At 33.6% G+C, this 18,302-nt stretch overlaps 1 protein-coding gene across 1 annotated transcript in view; it reads left to right on the top strand.

The window, feature by feature from the left end:
* Positions 1–2,682: 2,682 nt before the first annotated feature.
* LOC115440833 overlaps positions 2,683–18,302 on the top strand; it is a 124,826-nt gene continuing 109,206 nt past the window's right edge. Inside the window, exons 1-2 of the mRNA XM_037440524.1 lie at positions 2,683–3,055; positions 15,659–16,131. Of these exons, the coding sequence (XP_037296421.1) occupies positions 16,028–16,131 (104 nt within the window). The 5' untranslated portion in view covers positions 2,683–3,055; positions 15,659–16,027. The remainder of the gene's footprint in view (positions 3,056–15,658; positions 16,132–18,302) is intronic.

Raw genomic sequence — 18,302 nt, 5'->3', positions numbered from 1 at the left:
TATTTATATTGATGCTTTTATACCATAATGTTGTTGGTATGTTAAAAAACCAGCACAGATTAAATAATGACTGCACAGCTAATGATTATGTGTTAGATGGTGTCTGACACGTACGTATTTTCTAATGAAATATTGATAATTGCTGCTGCTGTCTTAATCTATCGACCACATTCCATTCAGCTGATTGAACGTAAACATAAAAGAGTATTGGATTTACGATTTAAAGAACACGAATGTTAAAGCTGTAGCTACTTACGCCAAAATAAAAACCTGAATATTTTCAGATATATATTGAATTTTGATCACATTATACTTTTTAATGTTGACTATATAAACCAATTGACATTCCTTAAGTATGAAACATTAGAATATCGCTTTGTGAAAACAACGGAACTTCAAGCCATGTCTATACAAACGAACAAACAAAAACGTCAAATCTCACGTACATAAAACGGGCGACCTCGTTTCCCATCGCAACTAACAATCATAAACAACATTGTGACAGCAACAACAGAACAATTGTCACAAACAGTTCCATTGAAGTTTGTACTGTATCCTGCTCCTGCCGCTTCCTGGCGTCGCATCCCCTCGGACTCTCAACTGGGTTACTGGATACCGAACCTTACGTCTCCTACCTATAGCTTATTGACGATAAAATGTATATTAATTTAAAAAGTATTAGGAACCTTTGGAATTAAAAATCGCTTGATCGGCAAGGATTTTTTACATGTTCAGGAACTTCAAGAGTTTAATTCAATTTGATTTGCTGCAGAGGAATTGTTTCGGAGTCGTGGATTAGAAGGTTTAAGGTACGACTGATACACGTGAAGGTAAATTAATTATAAACTCATTAAAATTATTTGTCAAAATAAGTGGTGTCTCTGAGCTAAGGATAAGACCGAAGCCCTACGTTAAGAGTCAGAAAATGCAAGTCACGATAAGTGAGTAATGTCAAGCGGCACAACTTTCAGCTCTCGATTCTTGACCTAAGAACTGAGTGAGAGTTTAGGCTCATCATTGTTGACTTAGAGATATTAATAATTATTTTTACCCTTTACATTATTAATTTCATTACACGTATGTTATCTATTTTCTTTACATATATAGGTAGTATTTATTGATTCTATAAACTAGAGTCGATAATATTTTTTTATATTATGATTGTCAAATTTGTCATTTTATACTACTAATGGTGGCTAAGTAGCTGAACTTAGACTGTAATTTAAAAAAAATGGTAAAATCGAAACTTATTAATGTTCTTTGGCACTACATTTCTATATAAACTTGGATTACTGGCGTAAATAGACATTCTGTTTCGTTGTATATAATAATTTAAAATCTTTATTCGCAAAAACTTAAAAAGAAAAAGTTTAAAAACACATTACGCAGCGGATTTTGTTATCTTTTGTATTTCTATAAATTATAGTGGAGGCGCAAATGTAAAAAACGCGGACTGGTGTCTTGTCTGAACGTAATTTATAATACTCTTATTATTGGATGACATAGCCTATTAATACAGGCTAGCTTGTAACAGATGACTCGGGATTTTAATGAAGATAATGCAAATATAAATATACGAATCACACAAGCTTCAAAACAGAGATTTTTTTACTCAACTATCAGTACTTTAAGTTGATTCTCGTCTTACGATTTTGGTAATTATGGTGCAATATTAAATAGTCTTTTTGCACAAAATTACACTAAATTAAATAATATCGCAACGATAATTATTTAGTGTAAAAATTACCAGAGGATCTCCATGTAGGCGAGGTATCTCGAGAAACCAATTTTAGGGTAAAATAATATTAAGCATCTTTATTTAACTAAGTGTACAAAAAATGCAATAAAAATATAAGCATTTACTAGAATAAAATATTATCTTTAAAGTTTGTAGAAACCTAGCCATAAACAAAGATCTGTTAGAATATGCAAAAATGATTAGAGTTGAATTCATATTATTGTCTCAGTTCTGACCTATATTTTAATAAACTTCTAACTACAATTCATAATGTATAAAGTTAGATGCGCGGTTATTTATAAATACATCGCTTTCCGCTCTATGAATTAGTTATTAAACTCTTTGTGGTTTGCGGTTTTTTCTAATGCGATGACCCGATGAATTATTTTAATTCAGTTTACCCTGTAATATTGATCGTTTTCTTTTGAATTTATATCGTAGAATTATTTTATCCAAATATTATGTCACCTAAATAATGACATTATTATGAATAATTCTTTAGTCACTCTACAAGTAACTATGAGTAACCATGCTGTTTATTTCTTTCAAACTGTTTAATTAATTTGTAATACAAATTTATCCTATAGTAAATAATGAGTATGCATTTTTAATTATAACTATTTTCATTTCCCCTAGTAATAATAGACAGGCGATCATGCAAAAATTTCTGTGTCAACAATATTCATTCATAGTTCTATGCTTCCACCCTTGTCGTAGTCCCGACTCGTCGTTCGATCAGTTTGACCGTAATGTTGAGTTACAAAAAATATATAGAGACGTAACTAGAATAATAAGTGGATTAGTGTCTATGCCGAGAAAAAATTTAGTCACAGAGTTAAATATAGTGAATTAAGTGTTCCTGGATGCGTCACTAGTCGGCGGAGCTGTAGGGCGACCGGTCGGGGCGAAAGTCGGCTTCGGCCACACAGTTGGACCGACGCGGTACCACACCACAGTCTCATCTAAGCCATTGCTATGCGAACATCCTCCCCATCATAGCCGAAATTCCACATTCGAGTCCGGGACGCCCGCGTGCCGACGCGACGCGAAACTTTAACATTCGAATTTCGTGTTTGCAAATTATTCCTTTTCGAACAATTCTTTTTCTAAGCTGCCGTCGAAAAGTTGGCGAAGTTGGCGGCAAACGGTAAAGTTGTGTGTTTTGTGTATGTAACAGTGTTTAGACAACTTTCAGAGCTTTCTAAGATTTTTTAATTTCTGTGCTTTTTCGGTGTATTGAAAGATTTTGTTAGTGAAGTGTTTTATTATTATTTTGTGCACATTTTCATTTGGATTTTTTTGCTCCGGAAATTTTTGGTTGGTTATAATTTTTATGCATTTTATTTATTATTTTTGTTTTTAATGTAATTATTTGGTGTGTGTTTTTTTAGGTTACGTCACTTTGGTATGCTTGAAGTTAGGGGAAAATCTTAGGAAAATGTACACGTCGTCGCGTATACTTATCTCATAGATGCGTTATTATCTTGCACGTTAATGTGTAATTATTTTTACAACTTATTTCCGTGTGTTTACGGCGTGTACTGCCACTAAAATATTATAGCGTAGAATGAACATTTTCGATAACATATCTCGGGTTATTTTTTATAACTAAATATATCTCTCACTTGATTTGTAAAATTATATTTGATAAAACAATTTTACTAAAGAGAAATTTTAGTCGTCGTTTTATCGTTTCAACCAGGGTTTTCGAGAAAAACGAACAAATACGAAATCTGAGCGTCACATTGCGTTTTTGTTACAACTCATTTTCATTACCGAACTTTTTCGGGCCGCGCGGCGTCGTTGTGAAAATATGACGGAAAGGCGTAATTGCCACTTATTCTCATTCTATTTTGAACAAAATTTATTTTGTGGTATAAATTTTAATTAAAAATGTCGTTTATATCATGTAGATAAATATTACCTACGCTAACGGCTTAGTGCCTTGGTATATTATTTAACGCGCGCCCGGCGAGCTAATGATTGATTTCTAATAGTGAACAGTGGGTAGCGTTATCTAATAAAATTTGTATTTTAATTATTCAACTTTAGTTCGGGCTTTTTACTTTAACTTGAGCGATGGACAAAAAATTTGACAAGAATAATTAGTAAAATAAAATTAAAAGTTGTACAAATAATTGAATAATTAATAAATATTTATTTTTGAAAAATGTCAGGCGGTGATAGCCTAGTTGGGTGTGGAACGGACTGCCAAGATGAATGTCCGCAGGTTCAAATCCCAAGGGCACACACCTCTGAGTTTGCTAAAAAATCATGTGTGTATTCTTTGTAAATTTATCGTTCGCTTTAACGGTGAAGGAAAACATCGTGAGGAAACCTGCACATCTGAGAAGTTCTCTATAGGAATTTCGAAGGTGTGTGTAGTCTACCAAACCGCACTAGGCCAGCGTGGTGGACTAAGGCCTAATCCCTCTCAGTAGTAGAGGAGGCCCGTTCCAGCAGTGGGCAAGTATATAATACAGGGCTGATATTATTAATATTATTTGAAAAATATTTTTTGTAACTGATTACGCGCTATCCCAAATCTGTACAATAATTTTAAAATAAATAACGTAGACAGAGTGTACATATAGGATATAATCACTGAAATTATTCAATCGATTATAATATTTTTGACTCACACACACTCACGTCTTTTACCCTCAAAAGGGATAGGCAGAGGCGCAACTGGTGCACCTACTTTCCACCGTGTGTATTCCGTCCCATGATATGATACGGGGAGACCCCACCATCATACTCGGCACAAATTCCAAACTCAAGGCTGATACTGAGTAGAAAGACCGATTATCACTTTGCCCGACCCGGGACCTTAGTACTGAAGTCGTGCCAACACAAAATCTATCAAGACAGTCGAAGCAAAATAACTTTGAGTTACAGAAAATTGCAATATCTCTCAAGTGAAGCTATATTTACTTTTCATACTTTTATTCTTGAAAAATCTCTGACGAACCCGCGATGAAAACTTCACAAATTATTTTGGAATTCAAACTTATTATTGCTTGGTTTATTTATTAGAAAATTATATATCATTAACGAGTAGAAAAGGCAGTCCCGTAAGACCTTGTGTAGGACCTCGCGTCGGAATAATTTTCCGTATATGAATTTCAAAGTCACGTGTGTCACGAAACTGCGGTCGCTACTGTGAACCTATAACTTAGAGAGTAGGTATAGATAGGTTTTAATAGTAATGATTATGAATAGAAGTAGAGTTAACCATAATATTAATAAAGGTGTTTATAATGATTTCTTATGTTTACGCGAATGTTAGACATTAAAGTAAAACTATGTTGCGGGTGTAGATTTTAGATATTGTACATTTGACTTCGGATGATCAACACCTCAGTCCGCACCGTGACCACGAAGGTTGCAAAGTCTTTGAAATATCCGGAGAAAATTATAATATAAAATCCGCAAAATAGATTTATTTTAATAGACGTATTGAAATATTTATTTTTAATAATTTAACGAATGTATTTAAACTTTATCCGATCGTGTTTGTACTAGACCTGATGTTAAGTATTAATGTATGTCGATCAATGCGTCCTCTCGATTCCTTTATTATTATTTGCAGTACACGATAACAACGTTATTAAGAGACATGTAAGGTCGTAGGTTTGATTCTCTATTGAGCTAGAAGATACATTTTATGTATGGAACAAAATTAACTACTGCAATGGTAAAGACGCATCTGAACATAGATTCTATTCTGTCGGCTTAAACATATATAATATTTATTGGTTGAGAATGATTGTGTTGACTATAAAATTGTTACATCATAGTGAAAATTATATTAAAGTGATAGTTCCATACCCTACCGTCTCAGATACAGGTGACATGTATAACAATACTTCTAAATTATCCCCAAAGATTAGGTAGATTTTCGAATTAAAAGAAGTTATTTATAGATCATGGGTTATTGAAAGTTTTAGGTATTTTAAATAGACGGGTACGGTTGAAGCCTTAATTGGCTCACCACGTTGATCGTTTCGGAGTTATTTAGAGGTCCATTTACTATTTGAGTATACGTTTAATGGTATATGCGAAAGGTTACCTAAGAGTTAAATCAACTAATGTACTTTTAGAATAATGGTACTTTATATTTCACTCTTGGTCTATGGTGGACTGAGACCCAAAGGTAGTGAGTTTAAATTTCATAACTAAAATTCATGATTATGCGTTAACGTAATTTTGAAAAGTTTGTATAGTTTTTGAGCATTCAGATGTAAAATACCAAACTGGCACTTTACTTATTTTTTCTAAGACCGAGGTGTTACCTCGGTCGGGCCGTCCCATTTATGCTATTCATACAGCGCGGCTCTAGCCTTTACTATTCCAAAAACTAAGTCTAGAACATTACATGTCTATTGCACAATGCATAAATCGTGGAAGGAAGTAGCTAATTTGTGCCGTTGACGCGAATAACAGAAGGAAAGAATTAGCCGAAAGTACATTTGATTTGACATGTTCAGACATGTTGTACAGGTCGACTTCATTTCTGACATCACTATCATACAGACAGCTGTATCCTAATAAAAGTAAGGTTGCGAAGAAACACTGTCCATCCCAATAAAAGTAAAGATGCCGGTGCGAACAAGGACACATCACGTCTTTGTCCCCAAAGGAGTAGGCAGAGGTGTAACCTGGAAATCCAGTTTATACCAATTATGTTATGTCCCAGGATGTTGTAAGGGCGGGGGGGACTATCGCCATGTCGGGTACAAATTCCAGACTCCGGGCTGATACTGAGGAAGAAAACTCAATATCACTTTGCCTAACTCAGGATTTGGTGCAGGGTTTGTGGCGGACAAAAAGAAATTTGTATTGCTATATTTTCGAATAACTGTCTTCTTCATAGCAATATTTAGTTACAAATAACTGATCAGTTTTGATGTAATTTTATTGTTTTCACCAATATGTAATCAAATATTAAGCAAGTACGCGATTGAGCTGACCCATTGCTAAGCACGAGTTTTGAGTCGGTGTAGGTCTTAGTCCAACACGTTGGCCTACGGATTGCCAGTGTTCATACCTTCATAACTCATATAGAATTCTTAAGTACGTAGGTGTCCTCACGACGTGGAAAAATGTATCATTTAGTCAGTCTAGTCACTAAAACTTTATGAAATATATTTATATATACCAAATAATTTGTAATTCAAAAGGTTGGATGGTGTTTCTACTGTTTATGGACGTATCGCTTACGATCAGACGAACGGCTAGCTCGACTCGTCATTCAAAGGAATAAAAAAACCTGGTTACTTAATGGAATGATTAACACAATTTCCATTCCAGATAAATCTCATCGTTCTTTTCTCAAGGTGTTTTATACGTATATTTAAAAGACCTTGTTTAATTTTAACGAACTTTTGACGTATATCTTAGACATAAAAAACCTGGGAGTCGAACCAGGGACCTTCTCCTTCCTATATGCCACTAGATCAAGGGCGATAGATCTGGCCTGACCCGAGACGTGACTGACGTAATATGTAATTAGGATTTATAGTTTACAAGCCTTACGCGACGCGCAATTTATACACAAAATATAAACACTATTTTTGATTTTGAACAATGATTAATGTAGTAGTTAAGCCAATTTGAGCTTTTTACTTTATACTTTAGAATAACGAATCGAATCTGTGTTTTCATGTCGGTAGGAGGAAAATTGAATATGTACAGTTACTCAAAAAACTAGCTGATATTTAAAATTTCAAATCGCTTTTAAACTCTTGTGTTTGCATCAACAATCATTTTTTCTTCACTAAAATAAACATCATAAGGTTTACTTTACTTTAGATAAATAAAAAATATATTTCGATTGAAGTTAATGTGTAGCAGCGTTTAAATTTTTTTAATTTTTCAACACTTTTCTAGCTGACTGCACATAATTATTACATATTGCAACATTGTATCACATCTTTAGGTTAGGGGTAGAGCACTAAAATTGTGTATCTTGTAAGGTCCTGGATTCGATCCCAGGCTAGGCATTTCAAGTTTTATGTGATTTGAAAATTGCACGTTTTGCACGTGATGCAAAGGAGAAAAATAATCTCAGGGTTACGTTTGGCGGTAGATTTGCTGTCTAAAATATTACTTAAATAATCTTGGCAGACCATGGTTGTATAAGTTGCATGTCTGACTCCCTTGAGAGACGAAATGTTTATAACTATGACTTGGTATACATAAAATAAAAATCGCATCTATGTCACCGAAGGGGTAGGCAGAGCTGCAACCAGGGCTCCCACTTTTCGCCAAGTGTGTTAAATCCTGCGACGAGATGTGGTGCAAATTCATCGTTATATCGACCACAAATTTCAGACTACGGGCTGATTCTAAGCCGCGAAATCTAATCATTATGCCCGACCCGGGTTCAAACCCCGGACCAGAGTGGTGTCGTACAGCGTAAGCAATACAATTACGTCACCGAGGCAGCTTTCATGAATACAATTCGCTTATATTAAATTCAAAACAATTCCAATACTTACCCCAATAAAATGGTACTTAAGTAATCATTTATTAAAACTTCTTACAATTAAGTTAAAAGTTTGGAACCCGTTCCGCTTTTATTCATTTTATAGTAGTTTAACGCGACTAATTAAATCGAATAGACTTTCTCTTCGCAATAATTAATCGTGAAATGTTTTATTTCGTTTGTTTATTTATGAGCCAATTGTACGGCGGTGGAGCCAAGTTTTTAAGTTATACGAAAACAAGTTTTAATGAAGGCAAATTAATTAATTATAAGTCGCGCTATATATCGTAGGTAGGCAGCGGTGTACATCGATAGTTCACAACAAATTTTTTAACTCACATTGTGGTAGAGGGCCACGATGTTGCAATCTTGGGCATGAATTCCAAACTTGGGCAAGGCACCTGTGTTTTATCGAAAACTTTTTGTTGCCCGAGAACGAATCTAACACATTGTTTGTTTCACAGTGCTTTGTAGGGACAGTCTTTAGCTTTTGAGGCAATCAATTGATTAGCACACATTTTCAAATTAATAGAACACCGATATGTTAATTTAAAAATGGAAAGTAAATATATTTTTTCATTTTGGGGTAATTTTTTTAAGCGTAACATATTTTTTTTAATAGAAAGTATACGTTCGTTCGTTGATAGATAGATTCTATCTGAAAATTGTGGGAAATTATCGTTTAAGTAATTTAAAAATAACCCCAAGATAATACACAAGATTGACGTAATATAATCGTATATATGAAATTATAGAAACAGGTACCAAAATTAGCAATAAATCAACAAAGGGCATGAGGTCAATTTGTTAAATTTACAAATTATAGCGTGTAATCCCTTCCAGGCACTAAGGTCAGAGGCCAAAGTCTTTTGACCCAAATAAGCCCACTTGACCAATCTCGCACGTCCGTGTTGCGCAACAATCGACATTAGGTAAAAGGAAGACGTTCCTGTGATATGGTAGGGTGGCCATGCGTCTCGCTTTCACCGAATGTATCTTGATCTCCTCGGTTTTCCCTTGACTGGAGTTCGTAAGAGGGTTTTTAAAAATGTAACATCCAGTCTTTGGTACAATCGGAAAACAAGTATTTTTGTTAGGAAATATTAAAGTTACATATTTTGCTGTCTGTAAATTACATCACTAATAAAATATAGCCAGAAAAATCACCAAAAATCTGAAAATAGATTAAATAATAATATAACACGAATAAAATATGTCCAGTAAATTTTATGATTTCTTATGTTTACGCGCATGTTAGAGATTAAAATGAAACTATTTACGGATTTTACGCAGTTATTTATTTGAGAATTGTAATTTTAATAAAATCTACCAAGATTCGTGTTTTGAGAAATCTTTGTCCGGGTTTAAACGGATGGCCGTCCTACAATGAGTCAGAGGAAGAATTAGAATCAATATATACAACGGGAAGTAGTGTCGGGCGTATATCGTGTTAGGAACATGAGAAGCTGGTAGGACGTGCTAACTAAGATTTTCTAATAGTATTCTAAAGTTACCGCTAGAGAGTCGTAATTTCCGTGTCATGTTTATTCGATGAGTAGTTTCTTTTTCAATATTACAAAACTATATTGACGAGTTTTAATATAACATAGATTAAGTCATTAAGTCTTAATTTCCCTGGTATTGTTGTTATGTACTAATTCTAAAAAAACAAAATGACTAACAGCACTTAAAAAGACGATCCGAGTAAATATAAGGTCGCATGAAGGTCTAAGCGAGACTACAATAATATCTGAATAATAAATATCACCTAAACACTTCACACGAATTTAGCCTAATAACTAAGGGGATTAGATAAACTAGGCACTTAAAGATATTACTTAGGTCCAGATAAATTTACACCTAAATTCAATTTTATAGAAGCTATTATTAGAGCATTCGCATTATTCAATTACATTTATAATTTATTGTAAATTATACAAGTAACTGCAAGTTTATTTGCTATCATAGACTTTATCTAGATAAAACAATCTAAGAAACTTCCAGCGCTTGTAGAAATAAAATCAAATGGCTTACAAATATAACCATCGTATTAAAAGTATGGTTATTGAGTTGGTAGAGTAAGTTTTCGTATAGCGAACGGTGGGACTGCAATTCTGAGTTCCCGATCTGTTTCAAACTTCAACACACATTGTTGTGAAGGTGCGCCAAATATATTTTCGACGTTTCCGCAAAACAAAAGTTAGATACTCACCGTCTTCTTGTTTTGCAATTGTTTTTTACTGTCTTGTTTTTGTCTTTGTATCGCGTCTTAAAATAATGATCATGTTCATTTCGGCTCATGGAATGTGTAAAGTTTTAATTTGTTGGGCGGTACGGTCATTTCGTGTTTAGTAATAAAAGTTTATGTTATGTCTTAAAAAACTAGTAATCGTAATCAAACTTCTTCAGATTTTATTTGTATATTCAGTAATTTGTAGGTTTAACAACTAATCAGATCGCGACGAACACACGATTGTTCACTAAAGTTAATATTACTCAATATACGAGTATGTCACAGAACGTAAGCTTCAAGTAATTAGGAAACCTATTTTATACGAGGTCAGTAAGTAATTAAACTATGGTATTTGGTATTATCCCGAGCCGCTTGATTAATTACGGACCATTCTAACTTGCCAACGTTTAGAAGGTAATCCGATACTGGTAAAGTTAATTTGTCTGGCTGCTAGACAAATTATAAAATGTCCACGCTACTGTTCATGATATTTCGTATATTGTCTTTCACAACGCACTTCCATTTATTATGAAAATAAATTGGGTGTCTCGGTTCCATATAAGTACAGTCAACAACAAAAGTAGTTGAACAAACTCAAAATTTTAAATCACTTTTCTTTTATGTTCTTATCAACTATAATTTTCTTTGCTAAAATAAACTTAAAAGGGTTTAATTTATTTGTGATAAAAAAAAATCTATTAGAGTTATGTGCAGAAGAATTTGTAGTTTTTGAGTTATTTTTGTGTCTGATTGTACAGTGTACATACAATATCGATGTGATGCCAAGAGTGCGCTCATTTAATAATCCCATCTCACGATGCAATCGCCTATTGCCAATAAAACAAATCCTAACAATCTTTCACATCAACATAGTACTAAAATGGATACTGACAACGAAACGTACACATCCGCACTCAAAATGGATGCGAAAACTCCATTTTTCGTTTAATATTTGTCAAAATCCAGACAAGCAAGCGGTCGCGTATCTCATGTCAATGGCTGAAATGTTCCAGCACCACGATAAATGCAATCACGATAAAACACTTCTCGTTGTCGCCTCACCGCGTTTTTCACAAGTCCGATCTGTCATTTCAACCGGCACTTTTTATACGAAGTGTACTATGAATTTGAAAATTTAAAGTTTACGTAAGGCGTTTTTCACAAGTCCGATCTGTCATTTCGACCGGCACTTTTTGTGTACGAAGTGTACTATGATTTCAAAGTTTACGTAAGTTTATATATTACAGATATACCTTAATAATAATTTGTTAATTATATAATTTTTTAGAAAATATTTAAATCGATTTTTATGATTGTAGTAATCGTTTGTAAGAGTTTGACGCGCTAGTTCGTTATTTATCAAATCGTAAGTTTTGAAATAGTATGTATACATAAGTGAGGTACAGGAAAAATGTACTACGTTCTATAAACATAAGGGAGATTTTTGATTGTGGATGTATAATCGTGGAAAGCACCTAAATCGTTCATTGCACTCTGCGATGTCGTTGGATTTGGCGACGACTAGACATTCGCCAATTTCGGATATGTTACTTACGTTCATCCGTACGTGCTTACTGTGAAATGAAAACCACTACTACTGGAACTCGATGCGAAGAAAATGTTAATGTCGAGATTGTAGTGAGATTTCATTTGATAAGATTTTTTTGAAATGTGCGTATGAATAGTAAAGTAATAAATTTGTTTATGTTATTGTTTTTAATTGTAATTTATTGATAAATACTTATCATATTTTTACACACTTAAGGCATTTATATAAACGGTATGAAAGATGTTGCGAAGAAAGCTAAGTTTATTGTAAATTTTGTTAGGGTGTTAGCCTTCACGGTTAGTTTGAGATATTTTATAATACAATAAGCACAACAATTGAGAATAAAACAAAAACAAATTTAAGTGTGAATTGAATTATTTGAAAGATTGCGAAAACATCGCTATATCTATTTCACTATTTGTCACTAATTAAATGATTTTTTTAAAATACCACATTATAAATACCCCTACACTCAATTGATAATAAAGTGCGGAATACAATCGAGATGAATATGACTTGTAGACTCATAGTAATCTCCAAATAGCAGTAAGCACGCATTCACTAACTCGCAACTTCCGTACGTTTCGGTATAAAATGTCGATTGAGAAATGTCCAGTGATTTATTAGCGCTTCGTGTATTTACAACGGCAGATGGATGGTTGTTTTCGACTCGTAAACTAGATTCGCGTTGTTACTCATCTAACGTTTCTGTCAGTTTAAAGAATATATTTAAATTCCATAGATATATTTTGAAAATTATCATGACTATTGGTATATGTGTTATTCTTGAAATTAATTGCAATTATATGTTGATTCTTGCAGTAATAACAATGCCGAATATGTTAGTGTTAATTTAAATATATTTTAAAGACGAAACTTTGAAAGAGTTTGATAATTTGCCATCACATCCTTTTTTACTTAAAAGAAAATTATAAAGAGGATTTTTTGTACAAAACAACCTCTATCATATCCATCAGTTTAAGAGTACTTACGTTGGGGTTAACTTTAGTCGCTTTTTAAATTCGTAACTTGATAGTGCACACGCGAACGGACCACCCAGCATTTCTTTTATAGCTTTCAACGTTTAATTAGTTTTGTATACGTTTGGAATACTTTTGTAGTAAGGTGCAAATAAATAACATGTCTTTTTATTTACGTTCTATTGAGGTGAAGATTCACAGATATTTGTTTCGTTTTCCGTCTTTTAAAATTTGATAATGTAAAGAAAATGTGTTGAGAGATTTATTTAACAAAATGGCCGGAAATAGCGAAACATTGTGACAAACGGAACGACTGGATCTTTGGTTAATGGTAGGACACGGTTGTTTTAAATGCAATAAAAAATCTTTTGGATTTTTAGAAAAAACTCAATGGTTATAATTAATTTATATAAAGAAAGTTAATAAATAAAAAATTATTTTTTATTTTCTCGACAATTTTTTTGTTTCTTAGACTATTTCTGATTATATAATTACAGTTATTACTCTAGTTCCTTTCTCATATTTTCAAGATTTCATGTTCAATTCAATGATGCATGATCTTTGTTAATACGATGGTCATACTCTAGCGGTTTTTTAAGATTTTTATGAGGTTTCCTAAATATCCTAAATATATTATTATTTAGGTGAAATTGTAGTCTTATTATTAGCTAATATTTATTAACGTAAAATAAGTCTTAATGAGTAAAAGGTATGGAATTACGTTAATCGTAAATTTGTAAAAATTACAAACATTAAAAAAAAAGTATCAAAAATTTATGGTTTCGGTTTCATATAATATTTAAGACGTTATCTATCCACGAAGTAACAAGTAACTATAATTCAAAATTACCATTTATTTTTTAAATACAAATTGGAAAATATTAGCACTCCTAAGACTTTTTTTAAGCGTGTAAGTCAAAGTGACCCCACTGTATCTGGTAAGTGGGCTCCAATAGAATGTCAACTGACGAGAGATGATTACCCCTCAACAATCGACACAATTATGCCGGCCTGTTGAATATACACAGACTGATCCCGGAACGCGACACGCTTACTTGGGCCACTACGACTTTCTTCTCATTTGCTATAAAACCTAATAATATGTAGTAAAATATACAAATGAGTGTACGCGGCATTTCATTACAATAAGCCTGACTATAATACACCATTACGCCGCCGTCTAATTCATACAACCACGTGTCGCCACATTTCTACGTTGCGGTTGGTATACCGCAAGTATACCGACTTGGTTATAGCTAGATAGGACTATGTATAAAAAAAAGACTTCCTTGACCTTTTTACTAATATTTGTGAGGTAATTTGAATACATGAAATAGATTTTTATATTGGTGCCAATTTTTTATTTTGAAGTATCAAATTTGACAGTTCGAGGTTTCCACAGAGTCTATAATATGTTGTTTGAGAGACGAGTAGGCTCGTTAACCGTATGTTTAGTAATTATCAAAGTATTTATACTTTATTCTGCAATGTAGAATCTGAATGTAAATGATTAAAGTCATAAGCATTTCTATGAAATAATCAAAATTATATAATCGTATGAAAGTATACGTAGAATATTACGTTAAATTAAAACTATAAACTAATTTCGCTTAATTAATAGACTTGTAAGTGTCGTTTCCAGTAACCCTATGCAGGCGCGCTTAAATTCACGCCGCGAGTACCTGCGATCCGCACTAAGGACCTTCACCTTTATTTATGTACACTCAGACAGAAATCACCCTTTGCGTCGCCCGCTCGACGCATGGGAACCGAGAAAGCGTTCAAAATGATTTATTGTAAATGGTTTTCTACTTTGTTGGCTAAAATAATAAGACCCGCGCCCGGATTGCTGTTCTAAATTCGACATTTTATTGTTATTTTTTTCTTTTCCCTCGGCTCACCATCCAAAAATTTAATTTGCAATCCTTTGTTGGTCCATTAGTAGCGATTGAATGACTCAGCGATACGGTAATTAACTGTAAAAACGAAAACGACACGACAAGGAGAAAATCTCGCAAAACCCATAGATGTGGGTAGGGAAGCACCTGAATGAGTTATCGACAATGCAAATAATAAAAATGTTAAAGGTACGGTAGGCATTGCGGGTGGCTTTGTCCACGTGCACAATGGCAATGTCCCTTGTGGAGATTGACGGTTTAACTCCAGAGGTGTTATGAGAATTAGTGGGCCATTATGGCTCTATAGAAATCGCTATGGTCAAGCGGAAAGTAGATAACAATAATTAGCTCGGACGCAACAAAAAGTGACATAAATCCTGCATAATAAGTTCTTAGAGGTGAAAAAAACACGGCAACAATTTACCTGAGTTCATTTTTTGCAGATTCACTCGCAGCCAAATATACGGAATAAACACCTCAATTCTCGGCAGAGGCATTGTTTAATGATTTTTCTGTTGTGATCTTGCACAATTCCCGGCGATCTCAGTTTTTTTAATGCAACTTGCGAGAAGATTTTTTTTGTACATTGGTAGCCTTTAAACAAAAGGGACCGGGGTTTGTGTGAAGGTGTGATTTATTTACGACTTTACCTTTTAAAAGCCCTCGCTTGACCGACTTTGGGTGGTTCGGAATAGATATCAGTCCTACAATTTAATATGTGTGTTTACTGATTAAAACCAGTCATTTAATAATATTTCTTTTTGTTCCAGGAACAATATGGAAATTTGGTTTCAAAACGGCACGCTGTTAGAAGACGCATAATTAAATTCCTTTTCGATAACACCAAGTTCTTTAAAACTGTCTGAAAACCAAAGATGCTGGGGTGTGCTCCGCGAAGAGTTACCTCAGTGTCCACTTCCTTCTCACCAAAATACATCAGCTTCAGCTCGGCTCACGACAGCCGGTGCTTAGATAAGTAGATAACCTTCCTAACTCTTCGAATATCCTAACGAACGAAATACGAAGCATCTGCAACTAAACTAGTCAAAGTAAAACCGAGTTCAGTAGTAAGTTACCAATAGGTGAAGTAAAGGAACAAAGCTCTAGTGCGTGCTGTGTTGAATCGCCACTGCGGTGGTATGCTTTATATTGCACCTTGGATCGACTGTGCGCTGACAGGTCGCTACGTCACGTGGCTTCCAGGCGCGCGACTTCAGTGCTGGATGCTACTAACTGTATACACGTGAGTACTCTTTTTAATAATGATTTCTTATGTTTACGCGAATGTTAGAAAATTTTAATACTCTTTTTGATTCATTTTGTACGCAACTGTACGCGGGGAAAGCGATGTTTGTCGCTTAAATATTTGGTGTTCACCGCACGTACTTCATTATATGAAGATGTGTTTCTATTTCTTTCTAATCGATTTGATTGAACATTTCTGTTGAAATTTTTTTATAGTTTAGTATGATTTTTGGATATATAATATCATTTATTCACTATATATTCACGCAAAAAATAATTGTTACGGATTTATAGACGATAAATTTAAACATAAGTTTTCAGACATATTTGTTCACGTGCAACATAGGCCGGTTATAATTGCATTGGTTCTAGGAATTCGCTATGTGTATAGAAAATCACCGTTCCTGCAGTTTCACCTTGCTGTTCAAACGCAGCCTTTTGAGTTGTTTGCTAATGAGATCTCATTTCTATACCTGAAACTGCTCAATTAATTTACTTATTTACTCAAAGTTTATATCTTACATTAACTACTTTTAATTGTAGATTTTGGATACAAAGTAACTAATTTAGTAGCAATGATCGTTACATATGATCATAGAACATACTATGTTATACGTTTGATCGTGGAGCCTCCGACCTTCTCTACTTCACGCTCATCAATGTAAAGGACATAAAACTTGTGTATACGTTCCGTTAAGTTCCCCGGACAACCTCCTTTGGCGGGAGTGGCTACTTACTCCGCCATTCGATTTACGATGTAGTTTTCATTACTAGTTTCTATGTATTTACCTTTGTTCGTCTGCGCTTCAGCAGTAAATGCTCCTTTCTTATTATAGTCATTATCTACCGCCTCTCGCATGAGATATAGTATTTTCACGTGTGTTGACAATGCCGTCGTAAAAATGTTTATATTTTTTCATACGATACTTAACCGTGGAAACCACACGTGTATTCGCACAATGCGGTTTGTGACAAATATTTGTGTAACGATTTATACAACGTGTTTTTATCGTAACCTTAAAAGTTTTTGAGATACAAAACAAATAAACATTGTTTCCTTATAAATTGTTTAATACTTTTTAAATCGTATAAGAACTGGTTTCCTTAACTGTGACGTGTGTACGGTCTTTGGTATAAGAAATAAACTTCCATCGACAGATTAGAGTAAGTGCTTCCAGATAAAGGCAGATAAAGTTCGTTCACACAGTTAAAGGTACTCTGAATCGTACTTCCGACTGATATAATGCACTAGAATTTACAATACAATTAAAAGATAAAACAAAATTTGAGCATTATGACGGGAGAGAGATATCAACATCACAATGTTCAAGACTATTATAATATTAGATAATGCCACATCAAACATTTAGATAGCAGAGCGCATATTATATTATAATTAAATCTGTTTAAACAGTTGTTTTTTACGTTCTTTGTACGAGTTTAACGCTCTTCAAATTTATTTCCATTTGAATTGGATTAAGTTTCTATGTATGTTTTAGATATGCATTTAAATTTACAATTCGTCTTCCCAATAATTTAAATTTTCCACAGCGCGAACTTCTAAAATGTTTTTTACGTTTTCAAGGTTTCAGCGGTAAGCGACTATCAATTTTAGTAGGAAATAGGTTATATGCATTTAATACATCGAATGTAGGTCTTACGTGAGTTGTATCAACGTGGTTAATATTATAAAGTGTACGTAAAATATTTGGCAACAACATGACATGTTTGCTCATATAGTTTGTTGAAAAAGTCACGACGATGTGTCAAATTGGCTGGAATGTCACATTATTTGATGTTAAACAGATAATTTGCTATTACGAGATTAATTTACATGTTTTGGGCTTGTTCATAAACAATGTTCGGTTGGTAGGAATATATCGGCTCAGATTATTTGCTGAGCATATTCTTGCTCAATATTTTTTTTATAACAGGAACGGTATTTGCATAGGTGTCTATGGGAATTCCTAATTTGAATTTGAATGAATGAATGAGGTATATAATTAGGGTTCACTCTAAAACGGTTCTCATTTCGAAAGTTAGGTTTTTAATTTTAAAATAATTTATTTTTGGACGCCGTTGTAAAGTCTGTTTTAATATTTATCACACATTTTTATTTTATGAAGCAACATATCTTCTTTCTAATAGTGTATTTGATTATAAACAAAC

The sequence above is a fragment of the Manduca sexta genome, chromosome 19, assembly GCF_014839805.1.
Source record: "Manduca sexta isolate Smith_Timp_Sample1 chromosome 19, JHU_Msex_v1.0, whole genome shotgun sequence".
Lineage (NCBI taxonomy): Eukaryota > Metazoa > Arthropoda > Insecta > Lepidoptera > Sphingidae > Manduca > Manduca sexta.
The sequence above is the reverse complement of the archived record's forward strand: the minus strand, read 5'-3'. Positions and strand labels throughout refer to the sequence as shown.